The 23,507-nt window shown below is 31.5% G+C and overlaps 2 protein-coding genes across 2 annotated transcripts; both read left to right on the forward strand.

Moving 5' to 3' along the window:
- Nucleotides 1–12,067: 12,067 nt before the first annotated feature.
- LOC114746083 (uncharacterized) lies at nucleotides 12,068–16,791 on the forward strand. Its single transcript, XM_028934266.1, has 5 exons — nucleotides 12,068–12,861; nucleotides 12,936–13,765; nucleotides 14,972–15,349; nucleotides 16,127–16,364; nucleotides 16,468–16,791. Exons 1-5 carry the CDS (start codon nucleotides 12,068–12,070, stop codon nucleotides 16,481–16,483), a joined length of 2,256 nt encoding a protein of 751 aa, XP_028790099.1. The 3' UTR covers nucleotides 16,484–16,791.
- Nucleotides 16,792–17,615: 824 nt separating this feature from the next.
- On the forward strand, nucleotides 17,616–19,426 carry LOC114746085 (60S ribosomal protein L34-like). Its single transcript, XM_028934268.1, has 4 exons — nucleotides 17,616–17,766; nucleotides 17,909–17,988; nucleotides 18,953–19,062; nucleotides 19,149–19,426. The coding sequence occupies exons 1-4, from the start codon at nucleotides 17,688–17,690 to the stop codon at nucleotides 19,240–19,242; spliced, it is 363 nt and encodes a 120-aa protein (XP_028790101.1). The 5' UTR covers nucleotides 17,616–17,687; the 3' UTR covers nucleotides 19,243–19,426.
- Nucleotides 19,427–23,507: the final 4,081 nt, after the last annotated feature.

Consider the following 23,507-nt stretch of genomic DNA (forward strand, 5'->3'; position numbering starts at 1 on the left):
TAAAAAAAATTTACCGGAAAAAATTACCCCCAAGATAATAAGTGTCCAATATATAAAACGCTTGTTGGAATGAATTGGTAGTCTGAACTATATTAATCTGTACCTATAGCATCTACCTCTTTTTATAACACGTACTGTAGTTGTTAATTCTATAATAATTTTAAAAGTTTTTTTAAAAAAATACTTATATTTAATGATTTCCCAGTTAATTACTTTGGTCAAAACAGTCATTGATTTGTAAACATATACTAAGCCTTTTTTTTTTATCGTGATTAAATGCCCTTTTCCTAAGATGTTCCTTAGATGGTTAAACAAAAAAATAGGTAACCAACAGGGGTTGGTCCAAGTGGTAAGCGGCTTGGTACCGCTTAAGTGAGGTCTCGAGTTCGAGCCTCAGCGTATGCAGAAATCTCTGTTGGGAGACTCACCCACCATAGTCAAGTGCGCGATGCGGGTCGGATCCAGATGTAATCAGAGCAAAGCTCCGGTGAACTGGGTGGGCAACCAAAAAAAAAAAAAGTATGGTTTTTAATTGTCATTCTTTGGACTTTTTCCTACAGAAATTTTTTTAGTAAAGTTCCTTATATTCATTCGAGAAAATGACCCAAAAAAATTAAAAATTTGTAAATATTAAATAAGGAATGTCAATAACAAATTTCTGTCATTTGCAAATTCAGTATTATTAACATCAAATAAAGTGTTATTATCAAACCTGATTTAAGATTTAGTAATTTTGAACTTGTTTCTTTTTATCATTCTCCCTGTTCATTATATCAAATTCTCCAATCATACATGGTCATGTGTCATTTTTTGTTTCATATAAATTTATACTAATATTTTTATAAATAAGATATATGTCCATGTGCGATTAAAAAATTTGACATAACAAATATAAGAAACTTGATCTAAATATATCGTATTTCTAAAATCATTTCATTAATTACTTCAGAGCAAATTATGTGTGTGAGTGTTTTGTTATAAATTAAATTGGCTTAACTAGTTGATGTTTTATATCGAAGGCCGTGTTATCAAAATATGTAAAATAAAAGAAAATCGCAGTTTAAATACATATATATTCTTTTAACCAAAATATGTTCAGATTTTTAAGAATAATATTCATTATTTTATTGTTTTTATTGAAGAGAAAAAAGTATTTTGTGGGTACCCGATACCCATACATTCCATCTTAATTAAGTATTTAATTTTGCTATGTTAACAACGTTAACACCTGCACAATGACTAATACTACTAACAAAATAAAGTTACAGGAACTAGAGATACTAAGAATAAAATTAAAAGTTTAAACTAATAGAGTAAAACACATATATATTAAATTTAAAATTGGAAAAAATATGGGTGATTACAAAATGGTTTTTAAAATCTATGCAAAGCACGTTTGAGTTTTGTTTTAGACATAAATAAAAATAAAAATAAAAATAATATATTTTTATAGAGAGGAGAAGCCACGAATCTGAAACTAATTAGTCAGATGATAGTATAAAAAACAAAAATAAAAAATGATGTGATTAATGAAGTATGATTAGAGGGTAGTAAAACTTGCTTAAAAGGCAAGCATGGTGCTTAGCTTTAATGATCATGGTGATTAGTGGAAAGGCTTATTAGACTCATAATCAGCCAACTTTCCCAATTGGGTTTGGTTCATTGCAGCGGCAAGTTTTGTTGTTTTCTTAAACTGCTAATCATAACCCCTACGGGATGCTACAGCCAAAAGCCACTTCATAAGTCTCTAATTAACAATCAATTAATTAATGGCCTAAGTCAGTTTAATCCCCCTAATAATAATAGTAGTAGTAATAATAATGTCTCTGGATAGGGAGCCACATGGCTTATTTTATTGCATTATATTGGACCCCTTTTTTCTGTTTTAATTTAAAATCATCTGGTGAGATGGACCTCTGCATGGCGTTTTTGAGATTGTTGAACCCTTGCAGCTTTATGATGGACCCCACTGACTCCTACCAAGCTGTAACTAATTTAATATTTCAAGCTTTTCTTTGTTGTTTTTACCTTTTAAAAACATTAAAGCTTATTTTTATTCTTATTAAGATTAAGGTTGATTCTCGCTTTGAAGTCCTAAAAAAATATTTTTAAGATGTTAGATGTATTTAAAAAGATAATTAAGGGTGTGGATAAAATTTAAATTTCTTATTAATAAATTTGTTCATTTTAACTCATTTAAGCTTTTTATTTATTACAAAATTAATTGTTCTAAATTTATATAATTAATTATTCAAAATCAATACAATATTTTCTTTTAAAGCTGGCCAATGCATTGCACATAGCTCCATACTTCCAATTATTAGCAATGATACCTATCAACGTAGACATAATTGTCTGTCATCTTTTGTGGTGAAAGAGATCACGATTTTGATTTTTCCCGTGGAAAAAATAAAAAAGTATTCTCATCATACTAAATATAAAATTTATTTTACAGTGTAATTTACACTATAAAATATGTCTTATATTTAACACAAGAAGAATATAATATGACGCAGTTATGAAATGAATGTAATGCATCCTTGGGATCCCATATACTATAAGCAAGTATAAATTAGAATCAACCTTACAAAAGTAGAGAAAAGAAAGTGTTTCGAAGGATTGATTAATTAGTATATGCCAAACTTATCAAACCTCAATGCAATGAAAGATTATTTGAATAGAAGAGTTAATAGAGTTGCAACAAAAATGGATAATAGAACCTTTTAGGCCTATACTAGTTTGGCCATTTTTGACAAATTTCCCCTGTAGGCATTAGTATTGAGACAATAATCACCACAGGATCTCCAACACAGAACCGTGCTCTCTAAAAGAATGATGCCACTTAACCAAAATGAATATGCGTGCTTAAGACTCTATTGCACTCTCAACATGTATAAATAGCAACATTGAGTCTTCAGTGTAGCAATTGAAATCTAGATATTCTCTCCAATATTCTATTATTTTTTTCCCATTCTTTACTGATTTTCTAGTCGTTGGACCTTAAGGTTGTGTTTGATATGAAGCATTGAAAATGAAATATTGAGATTTGGATTGTAATTGAGAAAATTTATTAAAAGAGTGTTTAAAATAAGAGATTACTTGTTATATGGGATTAGTCAAACTCATATATGTGGGATTGGAGAATACCATGAGAGGAAATAGTATTCCACAATCCCACCTCTATAGGTTTGCCTAATCCCATATAATAGGCAATTACTTGTGTTAAATATTGTTTTAATGATTTTTTTCAATTGCAATCTCAATCCTTTATTTTTAATGTTTTGTACCAAATGGGACCTAAAAGTCCCATAGGTAATCTCGGACTGGACCCTTTCTAAATGACATACGGGTACTAGGTATGACATGATTGCCATGTGTGATGTTATATTGACTACTATTTGAAACTTAGATACCTTGCATCAATATGATTTGAATCTAGTAGGAATGACTAGTCTCTTATAATATAACGAATTAATGTTTGAATTCTCGCTGAATGAAATGTCTATATTTATTGTTTGACAGTACATCAAAAAGGATTATCTCCAATATAAAGACATCTGTGTTTAGAAAGGGGGGAAAAAAACTTAAATGCCTTGTTGGATGCTCAAGTCGTGACTCATGACTAGTTGAAGCAGATGTGAGGGAAGATAGTATTATAATAACGACCTTTTTTGGGGTCAGATCGTGCATTGCAGATGGACTTCTGAACGGATCGATGAGTGTTTGATGAAGAATGGCCTCCATTAAAAATGGATCATAAAATAATGTAGTTTAAGCAACGCCATGGGCGTGACGGTCCATGCAATGTAAAGTAAAATACAGGCCCAAATCCAATCCTCTTGGGCCGGCTTTAGGCCCATGAACAGATATTTGAAAAAAGAAGGAAGAATTCTTGTGAACTTCGTGATTGGTGGGATATTATTCTTATTCACAATGGAGCTCTGAGCATTTAGAGCAGTGATAAAAAGATAGCAAGTCATTCTTGCCATAATACCATTACGAATCTTAATAGTGAACGTCAACTTTTTAATTGTTAGAATGACATTAAAAATTCCCAGTAACTAATGACAGTTAGGTTTAATAAAATTAGTCAATTTCTTACAATACGAGGAATCACAATTGAAATTTTATTAAGAGATACGCTTATATGTAGTGCTTAATAACATTTTGAATAAGATTATTTTTAATAGGACGATATTTGTGACTTAAAAAATTTCAAGTACATATGACTAATTTGCAAATACTTCCAAATAAATATTTTTTCTGTTCTTAATATAAGACTCATTTAACTAATTTGATTAGATTAAGGAAGTTATATAAGTTAGTTAATTATAAGAAATGTAACATATTTTTCCTAAAATACCATAATCATATTTTTTAATACCCCTCTTCCTCCTCTATTTGATTATGGTTGAAGAAGTATTTATAAGGGTAATTTAGAAAAAATTGATAAGTATGAGAAATGAGTCTTATATTTAGGATTAAAATCAACTCAACAGTTAGATCTTATATTAAGAATAGAAAGAGTGTGTGTATATATCCTCAGCTCCCAGTCATAAGTCATAACGTACAAATGAAACCTTTGACCCTCCCAACGGAGCACATAAGGCGCGTCAGAGTGACTCGAGTCTTGACTTCTCAACAAAGAAAGAGTCAGAACAAGAAACAGTCAGGTTTCTCATTATATTCCAACATTATTCAGAAAGTTCCCATAATGTCCTCATCTGCGTACTCTTCAAACATTTAATACACCTATTCTTTAAATTATTGAATAAATTGTTCTTCCTCAAAATTTAAGATCTAACAGAAACAATTACTAAGAAATAAATTAAAGTACATGATGAATTATAAATTAAAATATAGAAAATAGTAAAAAAGACCTTAAAAATTGAAAAATTGTATATGAGAACCTGTTTGCAAAAATTGTTGTTTTTGTCAAAACTCATATTAATATTATAATGGGTTCTTATTTATAAATTTTTTTTTAATTTTTAAGGATTTTTTTTCTGATTTTCTCATTAAAATACTACCTAAATTATTTAACATAAAAGGATTTAAAAAAGGAGTCTGAGAAAGCGATGGAAAAATGGAATGGAGATGTCATCTAGCGAGCGGCCATTATATGTGGATGCATGTAAATATTCGTCCTGCATTGACTTTTATTTATGGCATCTAACTTCATGCTCTTTGTTTTTTTGTTTTTTAAAAGTTATTGTACCATTTTTTTTTATTATTGGACGTTTTGACTTCCATTACTCCTATTCCCCTTACTATTTCAAAATTCAAATTAGGGTTAATACAAATTTTAGTTTTTTAAATTAGTTCTCATTTTGATTTTTGTTAATCAAATTTTAAACTATAGTTTTTGGTTCTTCAAGTTTTCTTTCATTTACAACATTAATTTTTATAATTCAATAAAAATTTGGATCATTTTGCCCTTTGGGTGATCAAAACTTGTGATTTGAAATTTGAAGAACCAAAATTAAAATGAAGACAAACTTGAGGGACTAGAAATTATATTAACCCTTCAAATTAAACCATAACGCTCTTTTTTTAAAATTAAAAAAAGAGAGCACATTCAATACTCCGTACTCATTACAATTTGGATAGTCTAGATTGGATTTAATTATTTTATATATTTTAATTATTTTTTTGTTTTAATAGCAGTAGCGTATATTCTTTTTTTTTTTTTAAATTATCATTAGGCCAAGTGAAACCCCCCCAAATGGGGAAAAGAACCCACACCTCTGCCCACTTTGGCTCCTATTGTTATAAAACATACATTCGCCCTTTTATGGATCTTTTTAGAACAGTTTATAAGTTGTTTTTCAATAGTGATTTACGTAATACAAAATAAGTATGTGAGAGGAATTTTGTCTTAACTTACGTGAGACGTGTTTATAGAAGATTTTCACTGCTATGTCAAATAGATCCATAAAAGGTGCAAGGTGCGATTGAATGAAGAAGTTTCTGACATAGTGTCAGACGTTAATATTGGGCTTAGTATCAAATCATTTGAAGAAAGATTTCACCTTCACTAATCAGATAGTCAAGTGAAGACATACAATCTTAAGATAAATCCGCTTAAATTGGCTTAATCTATTTTGATATCAAGACTGAATTATTATATGTGTGCCAATATCTCCGAAATCCAATACTAGGAAGCTATGTATGAGCTCATTTGGGAAAAATTAGGACTTATAGACCAAGTAAGAAAGATCTAGGGGTAGCCCTTTCGTAAAATTACGGGTGTTGATACCAAAAAAGCTCGAATTTATATGAGGATTCTAAAATAAAAGATGCTATTATGAAATTCAATTATTTGGGTTTTGAAGGTGAAACCATTTGATTTGAGCCAATTCGTATCCAAGGAAACGAAAGTTTGTCACTGGCACGACTTCATGGGACTTCACACAATAAGACTATTCTATTTAAAGTGTTAATTTTTTTCACCTGATATCCTTAAATAATTATAAAATTTTGTGACCAATTAAACAAACTATTCTAACTAGTGCCTTTTATCGAGGATGATTTAAAAATTTAATAAAAAGTAAATAATTTTAGAGATAATTAATCCACAGCTCCTTATAGTTTCAACTAATTTTGAATTAGGTCCTTATAGTTTTTTTTCTTTTTATCAGGTCCTTATACTTTCACTTGTTTTTAATTAGGTCCTTATATTTATTTTTCTTTTTATCAAGTCCTTATAAGTTCACCTTATTTTTAATTAAGTCCCTGAATCTTTTATTATTTATTTTATAAATTCTAATAGTACTATTATATAAACATAAAATAGTATATATTATTTAATATTAGTTTATAAACAATAATATTCTAAAGATATTGAATTATTATAATGATTTTAATTTTTCAGCAAAAAAATTAATTGTTCTAAAAAAATTTCCTGAATTAATTAATTCTATTACTTTTTTATTACATAATTATTAATTTAATTTTAATTATTAATATTTTATATTTCATTATTACTCTATTTAATTAAGCTTATATTTAATTAATAAATAAAAATTAAAACTACATGGACCTGATTAAAAATTTAGTGAAATTATAAGGACTTAATTAAAAGAAAAATAAATACAAGGACCTAATTAAAAAAGGTAAAAGTATAAGGACCTGATAAAAAGAAAAAAAACTATAGGGACCTAATTCAAAATTCATTGAAAATATAAGGACTTACGGATTAATTAACACATAATTTTAACTAATTTCGTTAATTTATATAAAATTGTCATTATGTACTTGTAATAAAGATGAGAAAGAGAGGGTGTGTGTATAAAAGCTATAGTGAACACTGAACACGTGGGGGGGGGGAATCAAGGTGCTAACAACTAAATCCGTTTCACATGGAAGAGGAAAAAAATCGGGGGCGTGATTAGCAGCAAGAAACACGGTTTTAAGGTGAAAATTAGAGATGATAATCAAGTGATTAGAAAGGGTGGAGGGTGATAGGCAGGATGATCGGAAACTAATACTCTTTCAGATCCTATTTATAGGTTTTAAATTTTTAAAAAAATACAGTCCATTTTCTAAGTTTTTATTTGGTGTTTGTCTTAACATTTAATGCATATTTTTAATTTTGCTCTTAATTATTTATTCTCTCTCCTCGTCAAAATATTTTTATTACATTTTTTCACAATTTTTTTATCCTTTTTCTCATTTATTATAAGTGCATATTTCAAAATAAAAATATACTTCTTCCGTCTTTTATTGTAAAATCTAATTGTTTGAATAGATTTGTCCCTTTTTATAATATTTATTTTGAATTTGTCTGAACATTTGATGTATTATTACCTATTTTACCTCGAGTTTAATGTATTTAATGCATTCTCTTTCTTCATTTATGTCACTATTATTCTCTCACATCTACCATTTATATATAGCGGTATGTTTAGAAAAAAATTATATTTGCTACATATTAATTGCTTTTAACTAATTTTAACTCTTTTCTTAAACCGCGCATTTTAGTTAAAAGGATTTTATAATAAGAGACTGAGTAGTATTTGTGACATATTTATTCTTTTTAACTAATTATTTATTATTCTCAAATTAGTTATTTAAAGTTTATAATTAAGATTAGAGGGAGCATATTTTGTTCCAATACGTTTAAAAAAATCATAGAATTTCCAAACTGGGACCACCAAATACGTTTTGCATTAAAAGAGAGAGGGGGAGAAAATCAGAGAGGCGTGATTAGGGACGCAAGAAGAATGAAAAGGCATGTGTTTATAAGGTAAAATGAGTGACAATGAAGTGATTAGAAAATGGCGGAGAGTGACGCCGCCATTGAAAACAACCGACCAGAGAGGCTTGGCGTGACGGAAGCCGACATGCACCGACCGTCCGTGTCATTCCCTTTGTTAGATTCACTCTTAAGCCTTTCTTTTCGTGTGGAGATTAGAGAATGACATTTGAGTTATAATTGAGTCAATTAATTAATTAATCAATGATAATTTGGTTTCCGAAAAAATAATTTAAAAAAATAAAGAAAAAAATATCAATTTAGACTGTTGTAATCATAAATGTCTTATCTGTCGAAACTCTTACATTTACAGTCGGCCGACTCAAATTTAATGAGAAAAATTGGTTAAAAGTGCGGGCAAATGGACTCTGTAATTTTAGTTTTTTCCATGTCAACTTATCTTTAATTAATTATGTGTAATTTTTAAAAACGGAAGATATTTATGTACAGTTTGAAGATGTGGTGCATGCAGTTGAAAATGAGTTGCACTAGCATCAATAAACTTCTCAAACATATTCCTTTAGCTAATTTTTCCAATTTAATTTATAAGTCATTCTTTTCTTTTTGAAAAAAAAAAATTATTGAGGACTTGAGTGTGCGTCATTAATGCAATCATTTGCAGCCTTATTATCATTCTGTGCCTTTCTCTTGTATTATTCCAAGTGACAAAAATGTGATTCTAATTCTGAAACCACTTCACAACAATCACATCACATCGCCTTGGTTTAGTTGCACTTTGCAGTTTAGGTGGTACGCCATTTTCCAAGTTCTAATTCCTCGTCACTCACCTCACTCTCACCTTTTCTTTCTCTACTTGCTCCTCATCTTCCATTTTTCCAATACACATAATAGTACATTCTATAGCAAATCATAATATTTTTTTAGTTTGTAATATTATACCTATTTAACTAATTTATTTAAATTAAGAAAGTTAAGCAATTTAGTTAATTATATAACATATCACACATTTTTTCTAAAATACTATAATCATCTTTCTTAATATTTCTCCTCCTTTTTTACTTAATTACGATTGAAAGAGTATCAACAGAGATAATTTTTTTAAAAAAAAAGAGAAATAGATCTTACATTTAAGATTAAAATTAACTTAACAATTAAGTTTTATATTAAAGATCGGAGATATATTATTTACAAATTCCTCATATTATATATTTACGTATATCTCCTTATGTGAAAAAATTGGGAAAACGCCCAAATGAATATGGGGTATATACTATTCTATTAACAATTCACGGAAAGTGATTATGAAGTTCGTTGTGTTTCCTCTCTGCACTGTTGCATGTGTTTCTGTGCCTACACCACTCACATGCTTAATTAAAAAGTTAAGCATGAATTTCCCCCAAGTTTGGCAAAATCTTTACTCTTCATATGGTCCCCCGCCGCCCACGTACAGTATAGGGAAATTAAAGAACCATGATTTTTTGTTCTATATTTTTGAAAATACTCTACTGGTTCTGTTTATAAGAGAGACAGATAAATTTTTTTTATCATAGTTATAAATTATTTTATTAAATTTTTAGTATGAATGTACTATTTTATCCTATATTTATTGTAGTATAAATAGTTTTTTTAAAGGTGTATATATTAAATAGGAATAATATTAGAAAGTTGTTATAGTTTAATAGATAGTTAATATAATTTAATATTTTTTTATTTATATGAAATATATTGAAAATATTTTATAAATAGGACTAAATAAGTAATATGTTTCCCAGCGGTGTACAAAAATAATTGATTTTTTTTGTCACTGAAAAATGTACCTACAATTTAATATTCAATAGTACCCTAAAGAGGATTGTCACTAACAGAAGAAAAAAATTTGGTAGAGAAAATGCTTCGAAAGTTGTGTGATAAAAAATATGTTAATACAGGTAATTAAATAGTACCAAATGAGAAATTAACAAAGAAAATTTGAGATATTTCTAAATTTTTTTGACCTGAAATATTCTCTAAATGCCTCTTATAGAACGAGTAATTAAATGGTGTAGTCCCCATTTGTGCCATTCCTGTCCACTCGACCAAACACAATATGGTGGGTCAAACAATGAACAAAAAGAAGGGGAAAAAAAAAGAAATTAGGCAGAGTTGGGAAAACAATAATTCAAAATAAATACAAAAATTGTATGAATTCAGTCGAGTGTTGCCCTTTCAAATAATTAAAAACGCATCCTCATAGAATCAAACACATGGCCCCATTTTAATTTACCTGGATGAAAATAGAAAGCTAATTTATTACCCGAAATTCATTGTATGCATATCATCATTATCATTACTGAATCATGCTTATATCTTTTCATCATACTTAATTAATCCACTAATAAATTAGCATATAATTTTATTTTGCATAGAATGGCTTACTTTCTGTTCCTTTTCCCCATCTTTCTCGTGTGTTTATTATATTATACGCATTTCTTTTGAAAAAAATGGTTAGGTGTAATTGTTTGAAGGTTTCATTGGTTAAACTTAAGAGGATACAACTTATTTTCAACGAGCACAATTTTTTCCAGCTTTTGTGTAACATGATATTTTAGCCTTGTGCACGTGATTTTCATTTAGACAACATTTATATTTAGTTAAGAATATAATACTATCTTCGGTTCTCAATATAAGATCTTGTTTAATTTTTATTTTAGTTATAAATATAAGATGCTAATCCACTTTGTCTCTCATATTTATCTATTTTTTTCTAAGATGGTTTTTCTAATAATGGTAGTTCTAACCTATAAACTTGATTAGTAAGAATATTTTAGAAAAGACAATACTTATTTAATACAAATAATTAATTTAACTTATTTATTTAAACTACTCAAACTAGTTAACTAGTTTTTATATTTAAAACCGAAGGTAGTATTCACGTATCAAAAAATTGTATCATTTGAAGATGAATTGCATTGAGTTTGGTTAACGAATAAAATTTTCAAACAGTTATTTCGTTGTTTTTTAACTTCCGGAGAGATTACGAGGATATTTTGATATTTCTTCTTCGATATTTCACCTCCCGGCCTCCCGAGAAGTGAAACGTGTCAAGCGGGCCGTGAGACCGGGTTTGTACCGTAAATTCCCTTCCTCCTTTCATTTTTCATCTTTAATAAGAAAAAAGGGAAAACTCCGCACGTTGCTTTCTGGGGCATGTACAAATACACGCTCAATCTTCTCCCACAATCTCGCCCCTCCTTTTGGTCCAACATGAAATTATGCCAAGTTCTTGCACTCACAGATTTCCTTGTCTGCAAGTGGCCTAATTCCACTTCCCCCATTGAAATGAATGTTCTTTTGAATGCAAACTTAATTTTCCTCCCCCATGTTCTCCTTTCAACCTTTTAATTCCCTTGGCTCAGAATTTTCTCGGGAACCCAACAGAATCTGATTTGATTGGCTTTTGATCACTGATGGGTTCCAAGAACCTGTCCCTGCTTATATCCCACTTTGATTCCATCAAAGCACGTTTTGCTAATAATTTTGTCCCTGGAAACATGCTCTGGGCTGTCACTTCTCTTGGAGTTTTCATCTGCAATTGTGTCCTTTACTCGTATGGGTTGATTCTCCGGTTTGTTTCCAGGTTTGATGTGTTTTCTGATCTGGTTTTATTGACGTTCTTGATGAATTATTTAGCTTATTGGTTTTCTTTTTTGGATTTCAGAGTTCAAAGGCAGATGGGAAAAATGAGCTTTCCGATCAACCTGAGGATTCTCGGATTGATGAGTTCAGAGACGAGCTGATCAATTTCTGTTTCAGAGTAACGAATATGTCAACGCAGATGGTGAAGAAACAGAAATGGGCAGCTCTGCTCTAATGGAGGCCCTCAATGAAAAAGAAAGTGGAGATGAAGGAACAGTGAGTTCTGTTTCAGAAAATACAGACTCGGATAATTTTGAAGACAGTAGAAGCACAGGAGAGGAGGAGGAGGCAGAAGAAGAAGAAGACATCCCTGCTTCCATGAATGAAGAGGGAGAAAAGGAATCGGATGCCAACACGAAAACTAACTCAGAATTTTATGATGGTGGTGTGAAAAACGAGGAAGAAGTAGCAGAGAGATCTGTTCTCATGGAGGGAAGCTCCGAGGTTCATGAAAATAGTATGAGAAGAGTAGAAGAAAAGACAGAGAGCTCTGTTACCATGGAGGATGACTTTGACCATGAAAATAGTAAGAAAAGGGGAGGAGGAGGAGGCGGAGGGGAAGACAGAGACGAAACACGCAAGTCTGCTTTAATGGAGGGTGAAGAGATGGAGAGGGATGAAGAAGATGAAGAAACAGAGAGACCTGCTTTGATCACTAATAAGTTTGAATACGTGTCAGGAAGGGGCATTATTGGGTTCGTAGAAGAACCAACAACAGCTATGACATTTAGTTTTCGCGAATTTTTTGTGGGTCCATATGTTTCCGACACTGAAATCTCAGAGCTCAAATCAGAGAAAAAAAAATCTGCCGGAGCACAGAGTTTTGGAGAATTTCATCCTTCTCCAGGTGGCTCTCAAGTGGAAATTTCAGACCTCAAATCGAAGCACGAACCAGTTTTTCAAGAAGAAGCGGAGAGAGAAATTTCAGAGCTCAAATCAGAGGATGAAAAATCTACTGGAGAACAGAGGTTTGGAGAATTTCATCTATCCCCAGATGGCTCTGAAGTAGAAATTTCAGAGCTTCAATCAGAAAACCAACCAGTTTCCAAGAAGAATCACAGAGAGAATCTGCCCAAGAGCAGAGTTTTCCAAGTGTTCATGCAAGTCCAAATGTTTCGGAAGCAGGAATTTCTGAGACCAAATCAGAAGACGACCATGTTCTTGAAGAAGAAGAAGAAGAAGAGGGATCCATTCAAGAACAGAGGATGTTCCATGGTCATTCCAGTTCTGATCAATTTAGCTTGAAAAGTGACGTCTTTCGAGGGAGAGATTCATCTGATGAAGATGATTTGGATTTCTATGACAATTCATTCGAGTCTGATTCAGAATCAGAATCGTCAAGCTCAAGTGGTCTCATATGGGGCAACAGTGACAAAACTGACGATTTAATCACATACGATTTTCTAGCATATCAAAAAGGTCTTGGAGAATTGGAGCCTGAGACCCTCAAGCTGATGCAAAAGCTAAGAGCCATAGATGAATTCATAGAATTAGCACCTGGGAAAGCCGAAAATGAAGATGAAAAGGAAGTTTCAAAGGATGAAGGGAAGAAATGGGGTGAGTTAGACTCTGAAGAAGATGATGATCAGGATGATTTTGAATGGGATGATGATGAATTGGTACAACAAATGAAACTGGAAATGAGAAATGCGAGACAAGGAGGGCTTCCTACAATCTTAGAGGACGAAGAAGAAGATGGAGGACAAGAAGTTAGTGAGTCCCCAAAAATGGCCCAAGATCTAAAGCCACTGAGGATTGAAGAGAAACTGGAATTCAAGGATCATATCAGAGAAATCCAGAAAGTTCACAAGACCTACGAAGAGAAGATGAGGAAGCTTGATATCTTGAACTACCAAACCATGCATGCTCTAGGTAACAACCAAACTACTTTCTTTGTTAAACTTTCGGTTATTATTTCATCTTGGATCAACATATGTTAGATATTTTGGTATTTTCTATTTTCTGGAAAAACTTCTTCAAAGATGAGAACAGTAAGTGTTTGAAACAGGAACCTCGTCTTATGCTACTTTCTCAAATTTCTCCAAGTTTTCACACGTTATCATTATGTAAGAAACATAAACGTTGTCTTTTGAGGTACATACAAAGTGGGTATCTACCAATTTTGTAGTCATCATAGTTGTTAGTTCTGTACACATAAATCTATTCATAACCAGGGACAAGTCTATATCAGAAGCTTCCTTTTTTCCCTTTTATTTTTCATATTTTAAAAACACATGTTCCGCCAATCTTTCTTCTTTTTTTCCTTTTCTCATGGGCTTACTTTTACACAAAATAAAATAGGGAAAATCCCAGAAAAAGCCCTTGGAATATACCAAATCCCAGATTGGGCCCTTAAATTTTGAAAATGACAGAATGGGTCATTGACCCAATTTGTTATTTGTGAAATTCAGGCGAATTGACATTTTTGCCCCTGAGCAAAAGTGAGTAGTTATTCTCTAAACAAATCTAGGTAACGCTTACACTGTTCTAGTGATTACAAGATTCGTTGTAGTTAATAATAAGGTACCTGGCTAATAAGATACCTGACTATGAAAAAATGAGTAGTTATTCTCTACACAAATCTAGGTAATGCTTACATTGTTCTAGTGATTACAGCATTAGTTGTAGTTAATAACAAGACACCTGACTATGAAAAAGTGAATAGTTATTCGCTATACGAATCTAGTAACACCTAAACTCTTATAGTGATCCTTGAATCATTGTAATGAATGAATAAATGAGGGCAAAATTGTCAATTCGCCTGATTTCACAAATGACAGATTGGGTCAATGACCCATTCTGTCATTTTCGAAATTTAAGGACCCAATCTGGTATTTTCCATATTCCAAGGACCTTTTTTGGGATTTTCCCAATAAAATACCAGTGTCGACTTCACTGGTTTCTAGAATACAAGTATCCAATAAAGTTCTATGGAAGGAACCTCAGCTTTTGACCAAGTTGGGTTTGAACTCTAAATATTAAAACGCAAGGAAAGAAATTAAAGAGAAAGTGTCAAAGAAACCAAATTCCTTATCAAAAGTGGATCTTCTTGCACTCACTTTGGGGGTCAACGTGCAGGTCTACGACAATTGAAAGATCCAAGTGCGAAGCCTATGATTTTGAAGAATTTATTATGGTCACGCCAAGATCAGAAGAAGAAGAAGAAGTCGTCGGAGGCAGTGGTGAGTTTGGTGGAGGAGTTGGAGGTGGTTTATGTGGGGCAGGTTTGCTTGTCGTGGGAGGTTCTGTGTTGGGAGTACAAGAAAGCGATAGAGTTGAAACAGTACGACAGCGAATCCGTTCGCCGGTACAATGTGGTGGCCGGAGAATTTCAACTGTTCCAAGTTCTGATGCAGAGGTTCATTGAGAATGAGCCTTTTCAAGGACCCCGGATTCACAATTATGTAAGGAACCGTTGTGTCATTCGGAACCTCCTCCAAGTTCCTCCAATTCAAGGTTAGTAAAAATTGCGGAGTTTTTAATTTTGAAGTTTCTTAATATTTAATAATTTTTTTTTAAAAATTAAGTCTTTCCTTTTAAAAAATGAGTGGGTTTTCAACAAATTTTAATTTTAATTTTCAATATTTGAAGCGTAGTTTTTTAATTACTTTTTGGAAAAATGAGTGGCAGACTTTTTCTTTCTTTTTTTTTTAATGATGATTACATTTATGTCATGATTTGTCCATTGAGCAAACTTTAATGATTACAATAAGGGATAGCAAAAAAAAAAAAAATTATAACAAGTAGGGCCTGTTTAAAATGACTTACAAGTGACTTTTCAATTATAAATATATGAAAAGAGTTTTGTCTCAATCTATATAAAATGTGCTTATAAGTAATAAGTAATTTTAAAAGTGATGCCAAACAAGGTCGCAATCAACAGGTCCACATATAATACTGCCCCTTATCTAGTCTTAAATTTAGAAACTAGTTAGAAGATTTATTTTAATACTAATATAACTAGTTAGGAGACTTGTTTTAATACTAAATATAGGATTTTAATTTATTTTATCTTTTAAATTTTGATAATTTTTTTAAAACTACTTTTATTAACCGCACATATTTACAGTTTCTGTGGGCCTCACATTACCTGTCTTCTGAAAAAGGTGGATTAAAAAACTAAAATTAAAATTTGGGCCTGAATTTAGGCCCAAAGCTAAGCTTGAGCTGTATTAGGACAAATCCATTTCCATTTGGGTTCTAATTTCTAAAACGAGAGCTTTGATTGTGCAGATGATAGCATGAAGGACAAGAACATGATGACCAAGGATGAAGAAGACACTGTTTCAAGCGAAAAGTTAGCAGAAATCATCAGAGAATCCATTACATCTTCTGCAAGTTTGCCAGAGCCGACAAGCACGAGATTAATGCCAACACCTTCTTTAAAGTTCCTCACCAAACCAAACCAACTCATCTCAAAGACCCTGCCACTTATCATCTTCTCACAGACATTCAAACCCACCTGCACAAGGTTTGACAAAACAAAGAAAAACAACCCTACAACCTTAAAATCCAGATTCTTGTTCTATGCATATGTAATGTTGACTGTGTTGTTTGTTTTTGGCTGATGACAGAAGGAGAAGAGGCTGAAGGACATAGTTAGGAGTGGGAATTGCATAGTGAGGAAGCTGCAGAAGCAGAGTGAGGATAAAGTGGAGCTGGATGTTGAGCAGATGATGGCTCAGGTTCAGTTGAAGTTGATTTCAAGGGTTCTGAGCATGTCAAAGTTGAGCAAAGATCAGTTAATTTGGTGTAATGATAAGTTAAATAGGATTTCATTTGTTGACAGAAAAGTCCATGTGGATCCCTCTTTTTTGCTCTTTCCTTTCTGATCCACTTCATGTACATGTACACTTTTTTCACACACATAATGATAATCATATACATCATACATAACATACTAATTGTTTCTAGCTAGTTTCTTTAACACATATTATCCTGTCCTATCATGTTAAACTTATAATGGACTAAAAATTTATTACTCATAGCCCTTCAATTCCTCTTGCATTAAGAAATATAACCAATGTGGATGTGGATAGATGTCACATTTTGTGAAAGTTTCTAATTCAAGACATGACTAACATAAATACTAAACTAATACTATTATTTAACTAAAGCCTGATGAGGCTGGAAATTTTATAAATTTGCTGCTGGGAAGCCCCCCAAAGAAAACATGTTCTTTTTCATGGGTAGGGAGCAAACATTAATACCTTGAACTTATAAATGGGATTGAATCTTAGTCTTTTTATTTATTAAAGACTTTTCATAATTTTATACTACTTGATTATAAGAAAAATCTTATTTGAATCAAAAGAAAAATAAATACTTAATTTAAATTCTTTATATTCATTACGTCAATTTTTTAATCACACATGTCCCTGTATCATATTTTTTATGTAAATTTATAATTAAATGATGATATTTAAAAAATATGGGCACATATCTTTGAAGAATTAGAATATAAGAAACTTGATGTAAATATTTTCTGAATCAAAGTCCTAGTAAATTATCAAAACAAATGATGAAAATCTTTTTTTCAAAAACAATATCGGTTTATTTTTATAAAAAACAATTTATGATCAATATTGGTATATAAATTTTAAATTTATTATATACTACTGCATTCCATAATCTCTAGTCGTCCATTTCTGGTGAAACACTTCGGGCCGTTAGATTTAGGGCATGAATGGACATTACCCTTTTATACATCTATGCGGCACGAATGCTCGCCCTCTCTTTGCTGCTGCCTTCTCGTCAAAAACCCTAAGCAAGAAGCAGGCGGAGGTTGCTCAAGATGGTGCAGCGTCTCACATATCGAAAACGTCACAGCTATGCTACCAAATCCAACCAACATAGGGTTGTCAAAACCCCAGGTAAAGATTTCTTCTTTCTCTGTCCCAGCTGGTTTAAATTATTGATCAATGATATGAAGGTGCTAGACTCTTGATTCCCGACATTGAACTACTTAAGGTTGCCTGTTCTTAAGATTTTTCTGTTTGATGGCTGGAAATGTAGGTGGTAAGCTCGTTTATCAGAGTACTAAGAAGAGGGCAAGCGGGCCTAAGTGCCCTGTAACAGGCAAGAGGATTCAAGGGGTATGCCGTTTGTTTTCCCCCCCTAGACGCTTATTTTAATTTGTTGGGCTTAAAAAGATGCAATTTTAATTTATTTTTCGTGTTTTGATATTGGTGGGTTTTTAGAGTCGGGAGACAATGTTTTCTAAGTTTAGGCTGCTGAGTGTTTGTTTTCTTCTGCTACTTCCTGGCAATGGGTTAATACAATCTCGTGACTTACCTGTTACCTTCAAATGTACTATCCATGTTTCAACAGTTCGTATTCAATGTGTGAATCCCTTACTGAAGCTACTACCCTTAAAAACAGTTGGTTTCATAGTTTTATAGTTTGTATTCTTACGTTGGTTTACATCGACAAGTATTGGTGTTTTAACGGGGTCAGATGAATTCATGCTGTGAAATGTTGATCAAACATGGTGAAAAATGGATTTATGTTTAACGGGTAACTGCTTTAGTGAATTGATTCTGAAGGTTTACTTGGGCTTCACAATACTGGAAATTTGATCTGGGTTCGTTTCACCACTTTCCATTGTCTGTACTATTCCACTCTTGAGAGTTAACGCTTATTACAGTGGGAACAGGAATGGTGCTAATTTGTGTCGATTTCCCATATTCATGAACAGGAGACATGGTGTCTATTATGTGCTTGTCGTTGTTGGATGTCTTACGTTTAGTTGGGAGACTGATAATTGTTTGATTAGTTTATCTCAGGCTTTTCCGCATGTTTGTATTTGAATATCAGTATCATCTGCAGATTTTACATTTGCATTCCTGATTTCCTTTCTAAATTCTTGATCATGGTTTCTTATCTGATTTTTATTTGTGATTGTTTAATTCTAAACATTCTCAAGGCACATTTGTATGCTCTAGTTATTACTTTCTACTTGGTTTGAGCCATATTTGATAGAATTTATCTATCTTGAGGACAATGTTTCTTTCGATTCGTTAGGTTAGTGCTGTAATTTCTGCTTGATAACTATTGCAGATTCCCCACTTGAGGCCTGCTGAATACAAGAGATCGAGGTTACCTAGAAACCGAAGGACTGTAAACCGTGCATATGGCGGGGTTTTGTCTGGAGGTGCCGTCAGAGAAAGGTTTGTTCTGCTACTTTCTAGGGCTTTAAGAGGTTGTTTCATCATTTTGTCAATTGGTATCTAGACATTGCTCTTTGGCCCCGCAGGATCATCCGAGCTTTCTTGGTTGAAGAGCAAAAGATTGTGAAAAAGGTGTTGAAGATTCAGAAGGCCAAGGAAAAGCAGTCCTTGAAGGGTTAAGTATGGGCAAAGACCGGGATCTTTTGAGGATTATTAGGTTTGGGTGATTACAGAAATCACGATATTTTCTTAGAGTCGTTCCTATGTGGGAATTGTGTTTCTTTGGCACGTTTGGACTCATTCTAGTGCGATTAACTTTGTCGACAACTCCATTGTGATACAGTTTTGTCTCAGTTTCCTCTTAGTTCTATCTTGTTTTTATCTTGCTAGTTCCTCATTAGTTAGTAAATAATGTGAATCGTGGGTTTCATTTAAATTACTGATGCTACAAGTTACAACACGAAAAACTGCCAGATGGGGTCCATCATATGCAGCACATGACGCCATATTGTGCTTTATCCACAAAAATTACTGGATGTTGCAAATGAAGTTACTGATATGAACAATCAAGTTACTCTGGTCATTATCAATTCCATATGAATGTCTCTGTTTACGAGTTACAATGGAGTCCCAAATTTAGTAATTAGCCTCACTTTGATAACCTATAGCTATTGTAACTCACCTAAAGGCTAAAGATTAAGAAACGAGGTTTATGGCACGGATTGTTGGGAATCCATGCTTAGGAATCTTTTGTAAGAAATGGGGCCTGTAAGTTTATGGAGTTTTTCGTACGCTAGTGTTTTGAGATGAGTTTTCTCATTGGTTGGTCTTCGATTAGTGCTTTTAAGGTTGAAGCCACAGGATCATGAGGATGTCGAGAGAAATGGAGCACATTAATTCTAGAGAAGTGCATTCTTATGACTTTTGTACGATTAAGTAAGACTTACAAGTTAAGAAGGTTTTTTTTTTTTAAAAGAAAAAATTGGACAAGGTGAGAGAGTGCTCTTCTACTCTCTGTCCATTATGAGAAATGAGTAACAATCATGCTATTCAAAATATTACCTCCGGTTTTTAATATAAGATTTTGTTTGATTTTTATTTTGATTTTAAATGTGAGATGTCAATCTATTTTAACTTTCATATTTATTTATTTTTTAAAGGTGGTCTTATAATAAGATAGATGTAGCCAATACATTTGATTAGCAAGGACATTTTACGAAAAAAACATCTATTTATTATAAATAATTACTAAATTAGTTTTCTTAATTTACTCAAATTAGTTAACTAGTTTTTATATTAAGGATTGGAAGAGTATTAGTTAAATTTAATTAAAAGTAATAAATATATAAGATACATATGTATTTTTTAAATTATACCTTTATTTGTAAGAGAATATATGAAAGATGACGGGTGAAAATTTATTACAAAGAGATAATAAGTAATTTAACGTGGATAAAGGTAGAAAGATTAGTTTAAAATTTTAGATAAAAATAATTTGTTTCTTATATTTAGAGATTTCCATGTGAGAGAAGTTGTCTTGTAAGTTTGACTCAAAATATGCGGGGTTGGTCTAGGCTGATTTGGCCACCAGCCACGCTGAAGTTAGGTTCAAAATACATTATCTTCACAAAACTTTGAACCCAACCCCATTGGGTGTATGCGAGGTCACCCGAATATCACTTTCCTTCAATGTTTTAAGCAGATAAATTCTCACTGACTCTGCTATTTTTGGAGGGTCTGCTTTATTTTCAACTTCTAAAAACTAATTAATTTTTTCCCCTTCTTGTATCGTCATTAAATTAAAACGATCAACCAAAAAAGTCATTTGTATCTCATCTCTAACTAACCTCTAATTAAACATTAGAAACTAATTAAATAACTTGTTAGATGGAAAACAACATTTAAATGATCCTTATTATTTTAACTATGAAGATTAAAAAAAGAAGTTGTAGAATCATATTTGAACAAAAAAAAAACTGAAAATCAAATCAAAAGACTAAATTATGAATGAATAAATTTTAAAAAGTAAAAGAAGTATAGGATATTAAATCTAAAAATAAAAATAATATTTTATCCATTTAAAGAAAACACTATCTCTTGTTATTAACAATTGATCCTTAAGTAAAATAAATAAATAAATAAATAAATAAAGTCGTGCCATTATTGCCTATGGTGGTTGCACTTCCCCTAAAATTTTAAGTTCCTTGGGCATTTCTGTCTATTAAATTGGGAGAGTTAGTTAAATTTCAATCTCAATTATTACAGTATAGTATAACATTTTCCATTATCAATTCTATGGTCAAATTGAACATGGGAATCTAAATTATCCTTTATTATTATTATTATTATTTTGTAAAGTATCATGGCATCGTGTTTCAGCAGATACTTGAAGCAACCAGATCGGATTAGTCAACAGAGATACACTTGTTTTTTTTTTCCCTGTTGCCAACAACAGAGATACACTAATTAATATATTAATAAAAAAATTCATTTAATGTTTTCTATGGCAAGTTGCGTTGAATCTTTCAATAGAAAGAGGATGAGTGGCGATCCATCTTCCTCTCCCATGCTCTTCCATATATTTTAATTCCCATAGTTCAAGTTCATTTACATTCGACACTTTAACTTTATCAATAGGTACGTGTAGCATCCTGATTTTATTTAATAGTATTATACTACCTCATTTCTGGTCCTAATTATAAGAGCTAGTTGACTAATTTAAGGAGATTAAGGAAAGAAGTTAAGTTAGTTATTTGTAATAAATAAATACTCCTCCGGTCCTTATTATAAGACCCAATTTGACTTTTTATTTGGTCCTAATTATAAGACCCAATCCATTTTGTCTCTTATATTTATGCATTTTTTTTCAAGATAATCCTTCTAATAATGATAGTTTTAGCCAATATACTTAATTAGCAAGGATATTTTAGGAATAACAACACTTATTTATTATAAATAACCAACTTAACTTACTTCCTTAATTTCCTCAAATAAGTCAATTGGGTCTTATAATTAGGACCGGAGGAGTATTGTTTTTCTTAAAATATCCTTACTAGTTAAGTGTATTGGCTAGAATTACTATTACTAGAAGGACTACCTTGGAAAAAATGCATAAATATGAAAGATAAAATGAATTGAGGTCTTATATTTAGAATTAAAATAAAAAGTCAAATAAGATCTTTTATTAAGGACTGGGGGTAGTATTTATTAAGATATAATTTTGTAGGTTAAAAATAGGCCCAAAAAAAAAAAAGATAAGTCAATTCTCGAATTTAATTCAATTTGCAGTTAATATGAGTTGTTGACATGATTTCATCAATTAAAAAACATGAAATGATAAACTGGATGAGTCAATTCATGAGTTTAATAATAATACCCTCATCTTGTATCTATGAGAACTTTCATATTACTAGGCTATTGATAATTATAATTTTGGAAAGTAATTTGAATGCTTGTCAAGAGTGATAACTACAGAAAGTTGAACCATCCTAATATGATAATATATTAATTTAATTTATTTTAAATAATGTGGATATCGAAAACGATTATTCATTAAAGGAATTTTCAGTGAAAACCATCAGCTGACTCCCTCAAATTCTTTTGGCCAGCTGCTGGTTCAAAGCTCAAACCATATGGCCGGATTTTTCATGAATTTCTTATTATATACGTAACAATCCTTCTCCATTTGACATTTGGAGGATCATAACTAAATGAAAAACCTAAATACATTACGTAGAAGATATTTCAAAATTCACCACAGAGACTTTTAAAAAAAATAAAACTGGCCTTTTTTCATTGGCCAAAAAAAAATCTAATGATTTATAAACGGTGTTAATTTTTTATGAATTTTATTACTGGTATCAATGTATAATGTACTGACTACTTTTATTATTTTAAAATTGATCCATTTAATAATTTTGAAAAAAATATTAGTTTCGTATTTAACGGTGGGTGATTTACGAATTTTCTGATCACCGACGTGCCCAGATCTAACCAAAATATCTTTAAAAAATTATTCAAAAACTTTATGGGAGGCACGGTAGCGCGTGAGCATGAAAGTGGGCCCAGGGATCCATGTTACCGCTCCCCAGTTGTTCTTTACTTGAGATTTTCAGTTCACTTCGTTTTAACTAACCGACATTCCTTAACTAATTTTATATAACGCTAAGTTTTTTTCCAAAACATTATTAATTATGAATAAATTTTTTGTTAATTTTTTCAAAAAATATTAAATATTCTTAAGAAATTTACAAAATCCATACTAATATCCACAATAAGAAAATCCAAAATTTTCTTTTGGCAGCACAAAGTCACAAACGATGTCTCTGTCATCCTGTTAAAAATAGAATAAAAAAATAAAATAAAGGGTCAATTTTTCAGCTGGAAGAACAGAGATACTTCACTTTTCCGTCTCCTCCGCTCAATTCGATTGCTGGGGTGCATTA

Source organism: Neltuma alba, unplaced genomic scaffold, assembly GCF_004799145.2.
Source record: "Neltuma alba isolate B1F8T4 unplaced genomic scaffold, ASM479914v2 tig00004892_pilon, whole genome shotgun sequence".
Classification (NCBI taxonomy): Eukaryota; Viridiplantae; Streptophyta; class Magnoliopsida; order Fabales; family Fabaceae; genus Neltuma; species Neltuma alba.